The sequence below is a fragment of the Doryrhamphus excisus genome, chromosome 14 (genome assembly GCF_030265055.1).
Source record: "Doryrhamphus excisus isolate RoL2022-K1 chromosome 14, RoL_Dexc_1.0, whole genome shotgun sequence".
NCBI lineage: Eukaryota > Metazoa > Chordata > Actinopteri > Syngnathiformes > Syngnathidae > Doryrhamphus > Doryrhamphus excisus.
The window spans coordinates 13315856-13334286 of record NC_080479.1 but is presented as its reverse complement, the minus strand read 5'-3'; the positions used below and the strand labels follow the sequence as shown (position 1 = coordinate 13334286).

Below are 18431 nucleotides of genomic sequence, written 5' to 3'. Positions count from 1 at the left end.
GACTAACCTACTCTGCAGAAATAACAGAACTGCACACTGTCAAAATGTTGTCCCTAAGTAACCGCACTGATGGCTAAAATGTGATTTTATTCATGGAGTTTCATACATTGCACTGCTGTGCTGCAACAAGTAACGAAGGTGTGTTTTATCTTACAAGCCCAACTTCAATATGAGGCTGGCGTGACATCAGGTTTTCAGCATACGGAGCAACTGGCAAAAAGGAAGCAGCAGCATCTAGGAAGCAAAGTGGAACTCCTCAAAAAAAGGACAGTTCAGTCAGTCAGATCCTCTCAAAAGTTCTGTCCATCAGCTACAAAAAAAAAAAAAAAGATATGCACATGATTCAGCAAGGCGTCTCTCGTGTCCAAATCTGGTCGTCCAAAAAAAACAGAAGTTACACAGCTAGTCAAGCTCAGAGTCGGATGGAGACGCCGTCTTCCTCTTCTTTTTCCTGCCATGCTTCTTGTGCTTCTTTTTCCTCTTCTTCTTGGATTTGTCCTGTGGTTTTACAATAATGTGTCAACTAAAGCAGATAGTGTCAACATGCTACCACCTTGACACGCGCATGAATTTCACAACTCACGATAACCCACATTTCACCGTGGCAATGCGTCATTTAGAGGGGTACAGTCGTAATGTTGAAAGACAACATTTGGAGTACAAATACTGAAAAACAAGCCACATGTAGTATTCTGGTCACTAGGTATCAGTAATGTTACATTGATGAGCCAGTACTACCTTAATGTAGTCAGTCATGGCATGATAAGAATGAAAAAAAGTTCTCCTCCCATTCAATGTGGAAGTGGTAAATGTTTGGCTTCTTACTTTGTTCTTCTTCTCCATTGTTTGAAACACTCTCTGAAGTTTAGAATAAATTGGACACTTATTGGTTAGCTCAGTAGCTTGCTTTATGTTATGAGCGGCGGCCGTCACCTATGTCCCTGCAGTGGTCCTGGGGCCTGTGCATTAGTGTTGCACAATGTGGTGTAAACAAAGAATAATCCAAGTGTAAAGCTGAGTGTAGGGGTGTTATTTCATGTCAACAGTGCAACACAAATAATGCCTTTATTAATATTGAATCATACTTTGCAGAAATTCACTTATTGTGCTCGGGTCTGGAACCAATTAAACGTGATAAACGAGGGACAGATGTACCCCTGAAAAGCGTGAAGACTAGTTTACGTTCTGTTTACGCATTTGTTATGCTATTCGGGGACCGTAAATCGTGCAAATAGACACAAAATACCATGCTCCTGCACGACTTATTTACACCCTAAATAGAAAAAGTAAAGCATCCTTCTGTGTATCATAATTAATGTTATTAAAAAGAACTTTACATAGAAGATCCATGAAAAGACTTGAGAATTCCCCATGATTTGTTCCGAAAGGTTGTGGAAAAGTGTACCCATTCATGAGAATGTAACATTCTTTGATACAGACAGACCCCCCCCCGCATTGTTTTCAAAATTCATGCAAGTGTCAAGGTGGCTTTAGTGGATGCAATGCAAAATCTTACTGGAATTTTCTCCTTTTCTTCACTACTTCTCTTTTTCTTTTTGGCTTCAGCCTGAGTGGGCGGCAGAGACAAATTAAACCACAGAAACAAGGAACTCTTCCAATAAAGAAAATTTAAAAAAAAAACTACATTTCACAAGAACAGAAATCCATAGTGTATTCTAAGTTTCTCTTTCTTGAAAACAAAAGACTTACAAACTCTTCTCCACCCGACTCCGCAGAAGACTTGGAAGAGGAATCTTTGCGCTCAGTTTTTATTTTCCTTCGACGGTTCTTGTCATCCTAGGCAACACATCATTGAACACCTTTATTAATGACTTTTACATTTTACCTGCATGTCATTTAAATTACCTTATCATTATCACCCTCCTCCTTGATTCTTTTCTTTTTCTTCTTGGGGGGTGGGAAAAAAAGCATTCAGTGTGAACCTAATGTTGTGTTGTTTCTTTGACAAGCGCAAGCTCAAACACACCTTTCTGTCTGCCTCTGATTCTGCTTCAGAGTCATCTGATGCTCTCCTGGCCGACGACCTCTTTCTCTTCCGTTTTTTCTTCACCGTTTTCTTCTCGTCCTGTACAACAAACACACACATATTCAGATGAGGTGAGTGCTCGCAGTTCTGTGGTTTCCCATTGATTTGTGCCATTTAAGCTAAGATAAAGACAGCGGTCGAGTGGTTAGTGCGCAGACCTCACAGCTAGGAGACCAGCGTTCAATTGCACCCTCGGTCATCTCCGTGTGGAGTTTGCATGTTCTCCCTGTGCATGCGTGGGTTTTCTCCGGGTACTCCGGTTTCCTCCCACATTCCAAAAACATGCTAGGTTAATTGGTGACTCCAAATTGTCCATAGGTATGAATGTGAGTGTGAATGGTTGTTTGTCTATATGTGCCCTGTGATTGGCTGGCGACCAGTCCAGGGTGTACCCACGTGAGGATAAGCGGTAGAAAATGAATGAAAAATATTTCTACATCAATGTACGTTGCAGGCTATTTTGTGTGTTTAAAGTTAAATATAGGGGTGTTATGTCAAATGGAGAGGGCTGTAATTATATTCTAAAGTATTTAGAAGGTTGTAAACAGGCTTTCTATGCTCCAACTATGGAAATATATGATTTTCACTTATGACAGTTGGGTCTGAACCCAATTAACTGAAAAATTAGGGATTACTGTACTTTGTTTTAGGTTTAGTACAGTACTGTGCTTACTAGTACTGTACTTGGTTTAGGCCATAGGGCCCTTCTGCTGCAAGCAACTCATAAATTACTTGGAAATTCAAAATTAAACTACATTACTACAGGGCTTTTTTGTTGAACTTTAGGGTTTTTTTTTTAAGTCATTTACCATTATCATTATGTTGAGAACATAATGTGAAGTCCACACAGAAGTGGTTAGCACGCAGACCTCACAGCGAGGAGACCAGGGTTCAATTCCACCCTCAGCCATCTCTGTGTGGAGTTTACATGTTCTCCCAGTGCATGCGTGGGTTTTCTCCGGGTACTCCGGTTTCCTCCCACATTCCAAAAACATGCTAGGTTAATTAATTAGCGACTCCAAATTGTCCATAGGTATGAATGTGAGTGTGAATGGTTGTTTGTCTATATGTGCCCTGTGATTGGCTGGGGACCAGTTCAGGGTGTACCCCGCCTCTCGCCCGAAGACAGCTGGGATAGACTCCAGCAACCCCCGCGACCCTCGTGAGGAAAAAGCGGTAGAAAATGAATGAATGAATGAATGCTAAGATAAAGTCATTACTTACATTAGACAATGACACCTTTTTGTTTTGGCATGGCAGTGTAGTGCATAGTAGCTCAATGTGCTGTGACTGCCCTCTACAGGCAAAGGTTATTATTGCTGTTCTCGGCATGTGTTGAGAGTCAAGCCTGGATTATGCCTCTGTGTAGCCACTATGCTGTCCTCTGACGCTGTCTTGATTGTTTCATTGTTTTGTCCGGGTTGAGGGTGATGTGTGCAATTCCCTGTCTAAACGCGAGGGGGAATGGTTACCGAAAGGTCGACTCACAACAGCACCCACAAGTCATGTTTCCTTTGTTGCAAGCGAACAATGGTAATTAAAAAGAAAAAGGGGAGTGTTACTGCAGCTGGAACTAACTGATGTGTTACAACAACCATCCATCCATTCATTTTCTGGACGCCAGCCAATCACAGAGCACATATAGACAAACAACCATTCATACTAACATTCATACCTATGGACAATTTTAAACATGTTTATGGAATGTGTGAGGAAACCCGAGTACATGCAAACTCCAGAGATGCCCAAGTGGGGATTTGACCCCAGATCTTCCCAATCATTCTGTGTGCCTACATGCTACCCACTCGGTCATCATGCGGCCAACAACAATCATTTTTATTGCAACTGTTGATCTGAAATCGGAGAAGAGGTTGGCAAAGGTGAAGGAGGTTCTGAAGAAGATGTATATACACAGGAAACCATGTGAAAAAAAAATTAACCAATCAGAGGCTGTGCGGTGCACATTGCCACAACACGATACATGGCTACTATTCTTTAGATACATCAGTCATTCATTCATTCCAAGTTGTATTTAAAAGCTTACCTCATCTTCAGATTCTGAGGAGGAGCTGCCGGAAGAATCAGAACTCGATGAGGAGGAGGAAGAAGATGAAGAATGCTTGACCAAAACACAATGAAAGCAGGGTTCATTAGATTTGAGGGAACTTGCTTGTTTGATTGAAAGTGTCACTACATAGAACAGAACAGAAAGACCAAAGAAGCACAGTGATGAGGATACTGAAGGTCTCCCCTCACCCTACTGGACTTCTTCTTCTCCTTCTTCTTTTTCTGGAGACAACAAATCCACAGTGTGACTAATAAGGAATAACAAAAGTGAGATAGTTGTCATGTTGTGTTATTGCATACCTCGGTTGCCTTTTTGTCTTTGTCCTTGTCGCTCCCACCCATCAGCTTTTCACGGTTCTTCGCCAGCTCTTTCTTCCATCGCTGTAAATAAGTACAAATTCTCTCAGGGCTCTACATTAACAACAAAAATGACTTGCCCATGGGGAATCCTTAAGGTGAGAACTACTTGCCTGAACTTGCCCCATGTAAAATGAAAAGACTGCCATAATGATATCATGTAATTTTTTATGGCATCACATGAGAATCTCAAATAAAGATTAAATGATCATTTCTTGTGGTTGTTTTCCTACTTACTAGATCATGACATTGCATGGGAATCTGGATTGTCAAGAGACTTCTAGGCACTTTGCCTTGATAAATAAAAGTACATTCATGATTGAATAAACATTGTGCTTATTAAATAATAAATAACAACACAAGTTATTGGGTAAACGTTCTTTACTATTGCAACCTGAGTCAGATCAAACTAACAGCTTTAATCTCTGACATAAGGAATGATTCACTCACCTGTGCCATCATTTGATTTGCTGCCGCTAATAAAATACTTGTTTAGGAGGCACTGTTTCATCACTTTTTGGTGTTTTCCTTCAGAAGTTGTTGAAGAATTAGCCGATGTTGGCAGGGACGCCATGATAGATGTTTTCGTAGTCAAGCGCTGATCGCTGATCGCTGATCGCTGATCGGTTGATCGCGAACAAGAATGGGTGTGGGTAAAACGCGTACTGTGGACTACGGACCGCAGTCTAAATAAACGATTCTAATTAGTCCATTTCAAGATTTGCAAGGATTGGTTTCTAAATTACCACCGGAATTACGCAGTCCGTGTTTTACCAACACCCAACAAAAACCGCTTTTAAAAAAACTCTTCGCAATATGGCATGCTAAAGTACACTTGCCCGACGGGAATATCACTGATTGGATTTACTTGCCCAAATTTTGTTTTAACTTGCCCCGGGCCATCGGTACATCATTATTGTTGAGCCCTGCCTCTTTTTATACTGTTTTTTGTAATTGCAAAGTGGAGAGATGGAAAAATGTGGTTTGATGCTCAGCGTGTCTTAGATACATAGCATACCTCATTCATTTTGTCCTCAAAGTCAGCTAAGGCTCGCGAGCCCTTCTTCTTCTTCTCCAGCTGCTCCTTTAACTCTTCCCTGGTGAAAACACAATCAATTATATCAACTGTTGTTATCTTCAATATACAAAACACTTAATTACGTTCATAAATACTTAAGTTTGAGTGTTACATCGAATATTTAAGAGAGGAAGTCTTTCTCCAGCACCCACCATGTTGGCCGAGGTCTGCTTAAATAATCCTGGATGGTTGGTCCAGAGTTCTGTACCGGGCCCCTGGATCGTGCAGCAGCAATAGGATTAACGTAAGCCTGAAATGGCAAACACATCAGACACTGAACACATCTTATTGAGGTGATAGAATGTCAATAGAAGTCCACTGTTTTCTTATGACAAAATCTTAGGGGAGGTTGGAGATCCTGTATGGACATGTTCTCCCTCATCCGCAGGACGTTGCTATTTGGATCATGTTGACTGGTAACTCTAAATTCTCCATCTATTTGGTTCATGTTGACTGTTAACTCTAAATTCTCCATAGGTGTGAATGGTTGTTTGTTTATGTGTGCCCTGTGATTGACAGTTTACCAGTCCAGGGTGGAGCCCGCCTCTTGCTTAAAGTCACCCCAGATAGGTTCCAGCTCGTCCAGAAAATGGATGGATGAATCGTACTCTAAGCTCTAAAATAAACACGTTTCAATACTGTATAATAACTGTATAACTGAATTAGATGCAATTTAAGATTGTAAGAAGAGACGCCCTGTTTGGTATTTACAGTATGTAGGGCCACGTCAGTGAAAGAACACGTCATATTTTTACTAGCAATAATATCTAATTATGTTTATTTGGCAGTGTTTTGCGGGGGATATGTACTGTATAAAGCACAAAAACAAAAATATGAATGTTATGTGACACGGTAAAGGATCCCACCAAGCAAGCTAATGTTAGCATCTTCTGCAGCTAGATATGCGCAATAGTGCAACATTTCCATTACATGCTTAACGGGGTGTTTGAATTAAAAAATTAAAATGGTTTCGTTTCGATAAGGGTTGGTGGCATTTGGTTTAATTTATCGGGACAACGACTAGGCCTAGCATTAGCTAGCCGTCTGCGGGATGTGCAGTGTTTAGCTCAGCTAATCATAGGCTAACTTATCCTATCCCGTGTACTGCCCAACAACTCACCACTCGATTGTCCCTCTTGCCCATTTTTGACTCATTTGTGGGAAGGAAAACCGGTAATGAAGACAGTCATTTGTATATATTACTGTCTAGTGTCCACATCAAACAAGGGGCTTGTCTTTCTTCTTCTCATTCGAAAATGGACAAGCTCGAGGTCCTCAACCAGGCACTGCTGCCCCCTTCAGTTGAATTTTATATTGCAACCAGTAGATATGCTGAAGATGGGGTGTCCAAACTTAATCCAGCAAGGGATACAAATTAAAAAATGAAAAAGTACAAGGGCCACTTATTTGTTGTATTGATATTGATATTTTGTAATTCAGCACATGTATATAAGGTAAGAAGTTCTATATATTTTAGGAAAAAACGACTTTGTGATATAGGTAAAATAAGTATATATTATATTAGTATATAACATATTAAACGTTTATAGTTTCAATTGTTTATCCAATTAGAATACAACTTTTTTCATTTCATATTGTGACTTTATTCTCAACTGTCTGTTTTTTTCCTTAAAAGTTTCCAATTATTTCAAATTTTTTTGTAATAGTATGACTTAATTTCACATTTGCTTTGTTTCTCTTTTAAATGTATATAATTATTTCTTCAATATGTCAACATTGTGCAACTAAAATGACACTTTCCCCTCATCATTCTCATAAAATTGAGTTTTTCTTTTGAATTACAACTTTTGACTTTTGACTATTTTTGTCAAATTTCTATTGATTTTTAAATTTTTCCTGCTGTTTTGCATTTTTTTCCCAAGTTAAATATGGTCTTAAGTGTAGACCGACAATTAGGTAAAAACGTCTCATTGTTTATCAGAGTACAACTCAACCCCAATTTTGCAGTCTTTTGTGTCATGCAGAACTAAAAATCCAACACGTTGATAAAAAGCGGCTTTTTATTCAACTGGTGTAACACAATAATAAGACACCAATTCCTGCATTCATACAATTATAATACCATGATTGTTTTGTTCCTAGTCCCAATTTGATGTGCTAGAAAAAGTGACAAAGGAACATGTGTGTGATTGGAGTTACATGATGGACCAAGCTTGTTAGTTTCAAAGGAGCGAAACCTCTAAAAAGCTCAACCGTGGACTTCAGTTGGACTTACATTTGAAATGTGATACTGTTACTGGCTAAAAAAAAATATATATATATACACAGTGATTGTATCAAGTTTAAAAGACTAAAGCAGTCATTACCAAAAAAACTGTAAAAGTCTATGCCTAAAATATTTTCGAGCTTTCATTGCATTGTCACCGACACCAGATATGAGAGGAAGTTCACACAGTGCTTAGTCAAGCTGATAATGATTTGTGGATGTACATGACAGTTTGCCACATAGCAATTAAATGTGACAAAACAGTTCATACAGGCAGTTATCTTCAGACAGTCATGACTACAGTAACATATCTGATAAATAGGAATGGCAGTAGAATATGATCAATGGCATGATCATTGAACAGTTTTAAGAAAGAACCTGAAGGAGTTGGGATGTGGTGAGTTAGTCGCCAGAGGATGTGCAAACATGTGCGAAAGGTTTGGACATCCATACCAAAAAAAAACCTGAGAAAGTGTGTGTGTGTGTGTGTGTGTGTATGTATGTGTGCTAGCAGCACGACCAGTTAAGAGAAAGTAAACCAGTGTTATATGTTACTGTTCTGCAAGAACCACTACATAGAAAAATACATCTCTGCGCTTTTCTTTTCTTTTATGCTGGTGTAAAAAAATAAAATTGAACAACGGCGGGACGTGCCTGTAAAATAATGGAGGAAAATACATTTTTTAAAGATATTTGTGCATCATTTAAAAAAAAAAAAAAAACACAAATTTGATGAAGGAAATTCAACAAGCACCCGCAAAACCCGCCGAAAAATTTTCAACACACAAAATACTCTTGCCATACAACATTCCACTGACCATCACTACGCTACATCTATCCATTTTTTTTTGACAATTCTATGGGCTTTTCTAGAATTACTGCTGCACTACAAAACAGTACAAAACAGTCATCTACCCTTTTATACATTCCTTACATTGTCAAACCATCCTTACACAGGTTCTGCCATCTTCTCGAGTTGTAAGGATATTTCATGCCCCAGCATCTTAAAAATCAAGTACGCCACTTATTTTAAAAAAAAAATGCATATAAGACTTATCAATAACATTAAACTTAAATACAGACTATTGGTAGCATACTTCTAAGCCAAATGTATTGATGAATGGTGCTGGTGGGACTCAAGCCACCTTATTGCAAGCATATGTATTATTACTGTTGAGTATTAATGATTATAACAGACCTTAATGGCTGACTAACAGCATGTCAGAAACATCAAGGGAGTGGCAAGAACTTTTCCTGCGTGTCATCATTGCCTCAGCACCATGATGATAAGTGTGCTTGACCCCAAAGTCATTCAGAGATGCAAAAAAAAAAAACCATTAGAATCCTGCTACTGGTCTGCAGTTGCTCAGCGCATCCTCTGGGTGGCAGTAAAAGAATTGTAAGAGCTGCAATGACGTCGGCAGTTAAGTGGCAGTTAGTCATGACTCTTCAGGAGCATCAGTGGAGACACACTGGTTGTGTTCATATCTGTGACCGTTGCTTGGGTTTCATAGCGAATCACAAGTCCAGCGTCCGGGCTGCTCCCGTAATGGCCGCCGCTTCATGATTCGTTCCAAGTCAAATCAGAGATATAAGCGTCTTTGCATTGATAATGTAGTCGATCATCAACATTTTCAGAACCGAAAAAAGCAGCAATTTCAAAATCCATCAGTTCATGGATGGGGGGGATAGCTTTTTGTGCATTTCCAGGGCGGGGGGGGGGGGGGGGTACTCGTTCCTAGCAACTACCTCTTTCCGAGTACACTCCCGAGAATGGTTGGTTGAAGTACACCCACCACCTGATCTTTCATGTTTAGTTCACATATATACCGCAAGGAATCACAGTGAAAAAGTTGACAATATAAAACACACAACGATGCACCTGCAGGATGAAAAGTCAAGGGTACAAGAGAATTTAGATTTAGACTCATTTTTAAAAAGGTAGCTTGCATCATTTTGTGTTTTATATATTTCAATTTAGCGCTCTTTACAGGAAATGTATAGCTGAAGCACTTTTCATTCTACAGTCAAGCATGATTAAGATCAAAGAGTGGCTGGGTGAATGCCCCCCCCCACCCTCCTCTCCTCCCCGGAGACAGCAAGGACTCTCAGGCAGTCCTCTCCTCAATAGTGGGTTTGTTGGTGGGGATAGGCTGAGCGGCATACACACTTCTACTGAGGCTGTCCACACTTTGAAAGTAAGGATGGGTAAGTGCGGCGAATGCAGATATCCTCCTGGAGGGGTTGAAGGCGAGGAATTGCTGTATGGAAGACAAAGAGAGGGATGAGAACTTTGCTGTGATGTTTCTCAACGTAATAGATCATTTATTCTTCTCAAACCCACTCGACAGTCATGATGGGAAGCCATTAAAATATGAATTTTTATTCCAAACTCGTATTGGCACTTATTGTATTGTATATTTCATACATATCCTTTAGGTGTTAAGTTGCTGTGTGATGATTTTAGCCGTGTTTTGTCCCAGGTTTTCTCATAGTTCATGACTACCTCATGCCAAATAATGAGCTACCTGGTCCTCGTGGACTTGTGTGTTCAACAATGTGCCATTTTATGACGTGGACGTGTGTGAGTCATGGTACTATAGTACACTTTTTAGTTAAGACTCAAGTGATGTTTCTCAACGTAATGAATAATTTATTCTTCTCAAACCCACTCAAAAGTCTTGATGGGAAGCCATTGAAATATGAATTTTTATTCCAAACTCGTATTGGCACTTGTATTGTATATTTCATACATATCCTTTAGGTGTTAAGTTGCTGTGTGATGATTTTAGCCGTGTTTTGTCCCAGGTTTTCTCATAGTTCATGATTACCTCATGCCAAATAAGGAGCTACCTGGTCCTCTTGGACTTGTGTGTTCAACAATGTGCCATTTTATGACGTGGACGTGTGTGACTCATGGTACAATAGTACACTTTTTAGTTAAGACTCAAGTGATGTTTCTCAACGTAATCAATAATTTATTCTTCTCAAACCCACTCGACAGTCTTGATGGGAAGCCATTAAAATATGGATTTTTATTCCAAACTCGTATTGGCACTTGTATTGTATATTTCATACCTATCCTTTAGGTGTTAAGTTGCTGTGTGATGATTTTAGCCTTGTTTTGTCCCAGGTTTTCTCATAGTTCATGATTACCTCATGCCAAATTAGGAGCTACCTGGTCCTCGTGGACTTGTGTGTTCAACAATGTGCCATTTTATGACGTGGACGTGTGTGACTCATGGTACAATAGTACACTTTTTAGTTAAGACTCAAGTGATGTTTCTCAACGTAATCAATAATTTATTCTTCTCAAACCCACTCGACAGTCTTGATGGGAAGCCATTAAAATATGGATTTTTATTCCAAACTCGTATTGGCACTTGTATTGTATATTTCATACCTATCCTTTAGGTGTTAAGTTGCTGTGTGATGATTTTAGCCTTGTTTTGTCCCAGGTTTTCTCATAGTTCATGATTACCTCATGCCAAATTAGGAGCTACCTGGTCCTCTTGGACTTCAACAATGTTCAACAATGTGCCATTTTATGACGTGGACGTGTGTGACTCATGGTAAAATAGTACACTTTTTAGTTAAGACTCAAGTGAAATCTTATGAATAGAGGTTGAATACCACAAAGTACGCACCAATAAGAGGGCCCGCCCTTGCTCGTCGATGTCAGGAACCAAGTCTTCTATTGGTTTAGCAGGCCGTGGGGTGAAGGCACTCTGTGGTAGGGCCACCTCCTGAGGCCAGTCCTCTGCCGAAGGGACCCCGACAACACTGCGGGGAGGATGCGGGATATGACAAGTGTTCGCTTTGGTGGTCAAACTACAGTGCAAAAATACTCACTCGAAGATTTTTCCCAGCTGATCAACATCTGAGTTACCACGAAACAGAGGTCTGTGAATGAGAAGAAGCAGTTCAATGCAAAAAACTATGTACTGTATATTCATTCATTCATTCATTTTCTACCGCTTTTTCCTCACGAGGGTTGTACTGTATATTCTAGTGATATATTCAATTACATATACAAAGGTTCCTTTATGTTCTGTGTTTGTTGACCTTTAATGTATATGCTGTGAATGAAGAGTTATAGGTTTTCTATGTTAGCCTCACATTTGCGGCTCATGCATCCAAGCACTTTCAAACAGAATTGGTAACAGAACCGAAAAAAAGGGAGGAGAGCGGCAGCAAGACTGCTGGTGGTTCCTGTGGCTTTGGGCCGTCTTTGGAGGCCCGTGGGCGTCCATTGCCTGCTTTGGCACCATGCGCAAATTCCACTACTCAGCATCAGAACCCAACCTTTGGAATGGGACAGAAAGAAGCAACCCGTGTGTGCTTTCGCTTTCAATGAGAATGTTTGTCGGAAAATAGGAGGCGTGTGAATGAAACGTGTGATTATCCAACCTGAGAAAGAAGAATGGGAACTAGACCTTCCTGCTGACGGAAACAACAAAGGGGTGTTGATGTAAAGGACTTCATTCTAACAATACCTGTTTGTGCTACAAGATTATCTCGCATCATGTGGTACTTCTGGGTTATATTTGGGGAAGATGGTTGTCAATGTAAGGCAGGAAACATACTAGACATGCATTAGTGTTTGGGTTGCTGTACGCAGGCCTTAAAACAGTTGAGGTTGCCCCCAATTCAGTTAGGACAATGGACCACCGCGTTTCCTGTCCTCTTCCATTGTAGTTTAGCATGCAAGACTAAGACAGACAACGCAGACGGTGGCTTGGCACATTTTACAATGATTGTCACCTGCTTTAAATCAATGGCTCTCAACTGGTTTGTTCGCGGGATCCAACATCACCGCTTATCAGTTCAGAACAACGGAATTAAAATACAGCGGTGGAGGTTTATACTTCAAGATAGCTGATTCGCTCATTTCACCGTCAATCAAAACGGATTTCCGCCTCAGACAGATCATCCAATCATCATGCAGAAGCCGACCCGAGCCACCCCGCTGCTCCATAGACTCCCAGAGACACTGAGTGTTTATCCAATGACCGTCCACTTTCGCACAGTGGTCAGTAGACATTCAGCGTCTGACTATGGGGATGAATGAGACGAAAGCCGTGTTGGTTATAAGTAGCCGATTACGGAGAGTTGTCGTATAAATACATAGATGACACTAGAGTATTACTACTTTAAATTGGCACCTCTGCATCAATATAAAATTTGTTGCAATTAATTATAACCATCGTCTTTAATTAACAAGCATGTCTATCCTCTTAGACATAGACTTTCTTTATTGTCATTGCACAATAACACAGCAGTGAAATTGCCAACGAAATGTTGTTGCCTGGCTCCCGTGTAATAATAAATAATAAATAATAATGTGGAGAATAAATAGATTACATCAAATATGAACAACAATGTACATCGTAAACAGTAATTTGCACAAATAATTTAGAATAAATAATAATAATTTGCACGGCTTCTTTGAACCTCTTCAAGGAAACCACATGCATGCAGGATTATTCGACAACCAAACCAGTTTTAGGCGTTGCAAAATCCACCTACAGCAAATCCTCATGCCAAAACAAGTAGGTTTGATATTTAAACCTGGAGTGGTTTGCTGTGCACATGTGCAGACAGCCATGCCAGTATACACAATGGAGAAACAATGGGATTGTTTCTCTTTGTGAGATTTGCATGCGCATATCGTGGACACAAGCGCACACACACACTGACTGGTTTGGGAGAGTCAGCTGAGTCATGCTTCCCCTTTGGTGCCAATGCTGCTCTGTCCCACATTCCTCTGCAGCAACCTCTGGAATGAATGTGTGTGTGTGTATGTGTGGTTGCACGTGAGTGTCAATTTGGGTGGGAAATGGAGAGAAAAAGAATGCGCGTCCGTCTGATGTGGTGATGCCTTGTTTTTTTTATTACAAGTTTAAATATGACATACACGTGTGCATGCTGTCTTGCTGCAGATGTAACCATCCAGTCTAGAAGCCTCTGGGCTAACTGTGAGAAAGTCAACATGGATATGAGGCTTCTGCCGGACCATTAACACAACACGCTGGTCCTTTTAAGATTAGAGGAATGTCAACAAGCAGGCGGCGTTCTCTTCTCCATTCACTTGCGTCCATGACTCACCCTGACACTATCCCAACCATGCAAATGCAGACTTGTATGACATTAAGCTCAGATTCCTTTCACAACAACAATACAGTCATTAAAAGAGGCATTAGCCATTGCTATGTTCGACGATAAAAGGGAGAAAACGGCCCCAGGCGGATTTTTGATGTTTCACAAGTCTTCACATTTTCTCGACGGTATATTTTTATGACAGTGAGAACTCGTGTTGCGTCACACAGCGTCTTAAAATGTCAGGAACAAAGCTCACAGTGATGAATCAAGAACGGTTTACTTCATTATTTACATGAAGAGCAAACAAGATTACACTTGCTGCAATGCAGCAACATATTCTGGATAGGCAAATTAAAAATGCAAATGGGTATTATTTCACGTGGGGCTAGCTTGGTTAGGGCGATAGTACGTTGTGTAAACCCTGCTCACCGGCTAACGCTGCTAAACTTAACTCTACTGTGGATGCTGCATCCAGCCCGACCAGTGTGCAGGGCTGGTCTGTGTCACATGTGCATATGAGGTGTGTTAAGATGTAATTGGAATGACAGGCTACACAGACAATGTGTCTGACATTATGCTAATAGCTTAGCATAGACCTTGCTATAAAGGAAAGTTGTTTACTACATACACTACCGCTAAAAAGTTTGGGATCACTTGCAAATGTCTTTGTTGGTCGCGGGGGGTGCTGGAGCCAATCCTAGCCGTCTTCGGCCGAGAGGTGGCGTACACCCTGGACTGGTCGCCAGCCAATCACAGGGCACATATAGACAAACAACCATTCACACTCACATTCATACCTATTGACAATTTGGAGTCACCAATTAACCTAGCATGTTTTTGGAATGTGGGAGGAAACAGGAGTACCCGGAGAAAACCCACGCATGCACGGTGAGAACATGCAAACTCCACACAGAGATGGCCGAGGGTGGAATTGAACCCTAGCCTCCTAGCTGTGAGGTCTGTGCACTAACCACTTCTGTGTGGACTTCACATTATGTTCTCAACATAATGATAATGGTAAATGACTTAAAAAAAAAAGTTCAACAAAAAAAGCCCTGTAGTATGTAGTTTAATTTTGAATTTCCAAGTAATTTATGAGTTGAGGGTTGACCTGAATGTTGAACTTCGTGTACTCAAATACTGCAGTAACGGAACAAGTACATTGTGTTTGCTGAGAGATGTCAAGCCTACATTGTTGCGATGAATGAATTGTTACAAGTCATATATCACCCATTCTGATGGTCAGTTAGAAGTACCAGAGGGGATGTCAGCTTAACTGTACCCCCGTCCCGCCCACCACCACCACCACCACCACCACCACCACCACCACGCAAACAATAGCTTTCTCTGCCATTGTTCTGTACCACCTTTTAATACATCTCCCAGGTGCCCTTTAATCTCCAACAGGTGGCCTTTTAAAAAGCCACCTATATCACCTTGAGAGTGTGTGTGTGTGCGTGTGTGTGTCCATCCGTGTTCCGCCTAGCCTCTCAGTCCTCAGGCACAATTGGACAGGAGCCAGAACACACACACACACACGTGCAGATACATACACACAAACATGCTTTCATGTGTCATACTAGAAAGAAAAAAATGAGAAATATAGTGAGTCACATGTGTCCGTAATGCAACAGTCTCATGTTTAAAGCGTTATGGCTAAATTTTATGTGTTAATGTATGTGGAAAAAATGTTAAGTGCTATAAAAACTGACATGCCATAACTTTCTTTATACTGTAGTAGGCAACCAGACCTGTTCGACTATGTACTGTGAATGTATGAACTGAAATGAATTTACATGAAGTAGGACAAATGCTTTCCAAGTTAGAGCATAAAAACCTGTTTGGAGCTCTCTAGATAGGATCTAACACCCCTATAGTCACTTTTACACTGATATTACTCAATATAGTAGATATAATAGACATTATTAAGACTTGTGCGTGAAGCTATAAATGTGTTATAAATGTTGCTATAAACCCGTTTGGCGCTCTCTAGATAGGATCTAACACCCCTATAGTCACTTTTACACTCATATTACTCAATATAGTAGATATAGTAGACATTATAAAGACTTGTGCGTGTAGCTATAAATGTTGCTGTAAACCCGTTTGGAGCTCTCTAGATAGGATCTAACACCCCTATAGTCACGTTTACACTCATATAACTCAATATAGTAGATATAGTAGACATTATTAAGACTTGTGTGTGTAGCTATAAATGTGCTATAAATGTTGCTATAAACCCGTTTGGAGCTCTCTAGATAGGATCTAACACCCCTATAGTCACTTTTACACTGATATTACTCAATATAGTAGATATAATAGACATTATTAAGACTTGTGCGTGAAGCTATAAATGTGTTATAAATGTTGCTATAAACCCGTTTGGCGCTCTCTAGATAGGATCTAACACCCCTATAGTCACTTTTACACTCATATTACTCAATATAGTAGATATAGTAGACATTATTAAGACTTGTGCGTGTTGCTATAAATGTGTTCCCAGGGAAGCTGAATGGCAGGCGGACGGAAAGTGACGTCGGCCGCAACAACAACCTGTGTTTGCATTAGAAGTATTAGTATTAGTATAGTATGCCTATATATAGTATAGTATAGTATAGTATAGTATTAGTATGCCTGTTAATAATAGATAATTCAAATTATAATTCAACCACGAATTGGCAAGTGACTTTAATTGGCTGAAATCTCTCAGATAGCAACCCTATGTTTAACAAAGCGTATCCCTTCCATGCACTGATGTTGTCATCTTCACCGGTATTGAACCAGGAAGTCTCTTGAACAAAGAGGAGCGACAATGTGATTCATTAAATGCTTCTCTATGCAGATTTCTTCCAGTCTTAAGTCACATTTTGCCTGCCCACCACATCTCCCATCTCACGTGCACAGTGTGGGACCACATGTGCGTGGCTGTGTGAGGACAGTTGGGGAAGGAAGCGTAAGTTACAAGCGGGGCTGCTCCTCTTGGCTCTAGTCAAGACTTTTCTTATCAAGGCTGGTGCAGGCCACTAAAAAACTGTGACCTCTTTCCTAACAAGAGAAAAAGAAGTCTTCATTGAACTAATTAAGATTATAGGGAAACTAAAAATTAATATGCTCATGCTAAATATCTTTTATGCCTTTAAGTAAGCAGTCAAGTTAGTGTTTTGTTTGGTCAAATGGTCTGTTATTAGCCTGGGCTGGCGTTTGCTGTGAAGTCAGTTAGACCACAAACTGACAAAGACCTATACCAAGAAGCAGAGTCTTGCCACGCGTGCTTCAACCACAGCGAGTCGCCTGTCATTACTGGAATAGTTTGATAAGCCAACCGAAATGACAGTGCTCGGTGCTCGCAACGCATCTGACAGGTGTCATTTGTGGAACAGCGCAAACCCCCCTAGAACGGATTCTTGTTCTGTGTAAGCTGGGCTAAACCAAATTTTACTCAAAACACTCACTGAATTTATTTTTTATGTCACCTGACTAGAGTCATTCCTGTTGCAAGTCTTGACTCTGTCAAGTCAAGTCCCAAGTCATCAAAATTGTGACAAGTCGCGTGACTCGAGTCCACACCTCTGGGTAACGCTAATGGACATCACTTTCAAATCAGAATAATTTTACACCCTGAAGAATATGTTGTATGATTTTTTTTGGCTCAGCAGTTAAGAATCACTGAACAAGACAGTAAGTTATGTTTTGGAACACTGCTTAGTGATAATGAGGAAGTTAAGACAATAAACATGTCCACATACACAAAACCATTTCCATCGAAATGAATGAAGGGTTCCAATCTACTCTTATCTGTGCAGACTGGCTTTGTGTACTTTGGGATAACAGTCTTACCTTCTCCTGAACATCTCAGCAAAGATGCATCCTACGCTCCACAGGTCCACCGGGGTGGCGTAACTGGATTGCAGCAGCACTTCTGGAGCTCGATACCACAGTGTCACCACCTAAAAAAAGGATTTACACAAAACACTTCAGAAAAGTTGAGGAGTCACGAGTTATGGGTGACAGAAACGACACAAACTACGACAAGCTGCGACAGGCTACAACGCATCTTAAATACTGTATAATAAACAAACATAGCTGGCAGGGAACAGGAGGACCTGGTGTAGCATCCATTATTTGGGGTATCACCTCAAGAGGTGTAGGCATTACTGCCTCTTTGTAAATAAACTTTTAATCTTTAAATATTTTTAGTGTATACTAGAAATATTTTATTTCATCAAATGATTAATTGCACGGTGGTCGAGTGGTTAGCGCGCAGACCTCACAGCTCGGAGACCAGAGTTCAATTCCACCCTCGGACATCTCCGTGTGGAGTTTGCATGTTCTCCCCGTGCATGCGTGGGTTTTCTTTGGGTACTCCGGTTTCCTCCCACATTCCAAAAACATGCTAGGTTAATTGGCGACTCCAAATTGTCCATAGGTATGAATGTGAGTGTGAATGGTTGTTTGTCTATATGTGCCCTGTGATTGGCTGGCGACCAGTCCAGGGTGTACCCCGCCTCTTGCCCGAAGTCAGCTGGGATAGGCTCCAGCACCCCCTGCGACCC

General features: G+C 40.6%; 2 protein-coding genes across 4 annotated transcripts in view; both read right to left on the bottom strand.

The window, feature by feature from the left end:
- Positions 1-6819, bottom strand: fam133b (family with sequence similarity 133 member B). Of its 2 annotated transcripts, none has more exons than XM_058046974.1 (11): positions 6670-6819; positions 5702-5799; positions 5490-5568; positions 4415-4495; positions 4304-4336; positions 4092-4166; positions 1988-2086; positions 1867-1905; positions 1711-1797; positions 1517-1567; positions 1-498 (listed from the first exon to the last, which is right to left on the bottom strand). In XM_058046974.1, exons 1-11 carry the CDS (start codon positions 6691-6693, stop codon positions 403-405), a joined length of 762 nt encoding a protein of 253 aa, XP_057902957.1. In that variant the 5' UTR covers positions 6694-6819; the 3' UTR covers positions 1-402. The 2 variants fall into 2 exon arrangements, with proteins under 2 accessions (XP_057902957.1, XP_057902956.1); XM_058046973.1 differs by having other exon boundaries at positions 3-498; positions 1867-1908.
- A 750-nt stretch (positions 6820-7569) lies between these two features.
- cdk6 (cyclin dependent kinase 6) overlaps positions 7570-18431 on the bottom strand; it is a 28525-nt gene continuing 17663 nt past the window's right edge. For both annotated transcript variants that reach the window (XM_058047346.1, XM_058047347.1), the window contains exons 5-8: positions 17716-17825; positions 11629-11679; positions 11424-11559; positions 7570-10037 (exon numbers count right to left, since the gene is read on the bottom strand). In XM_058047346.1, coding sequence (XP_057903329.1) covers positions 9885-10037; positions 11424-11559; positions 11629-11679; positions 17716-17825 — 450 coding nt within the window. In that variant the 3' untranslated portion in view covers positions 7570-9884. The remainder of the gene's footprint in view (positions 10038-11423; positions 11560-11628; positions 11680-17715; positions 17826-18431) is intronic.

Bases quoted from the DNA above. Each gene is read 5' to 3' on its own strand.
- fam133b (XM_058046973.1), bottom strand. From the start codon at position 6,693: ATGGGCAAGAGGGACAATCGAGTG. The intron at 5,569-5,701 runs GTGGGTGCTGGA...TGTTTTCACCAG, and splicing joins AGCAGACCTCGGCCAACATG to GGAAGAGTTAAAGGAGCAGC. The intron at 4,337-4,414 runs GTATGCAATAAC...TGTTGTCTCCAG, and splicing joins AAGACAAAAAGGCAACCGAG to AAAAAGAAGAAGGAGAAGAA.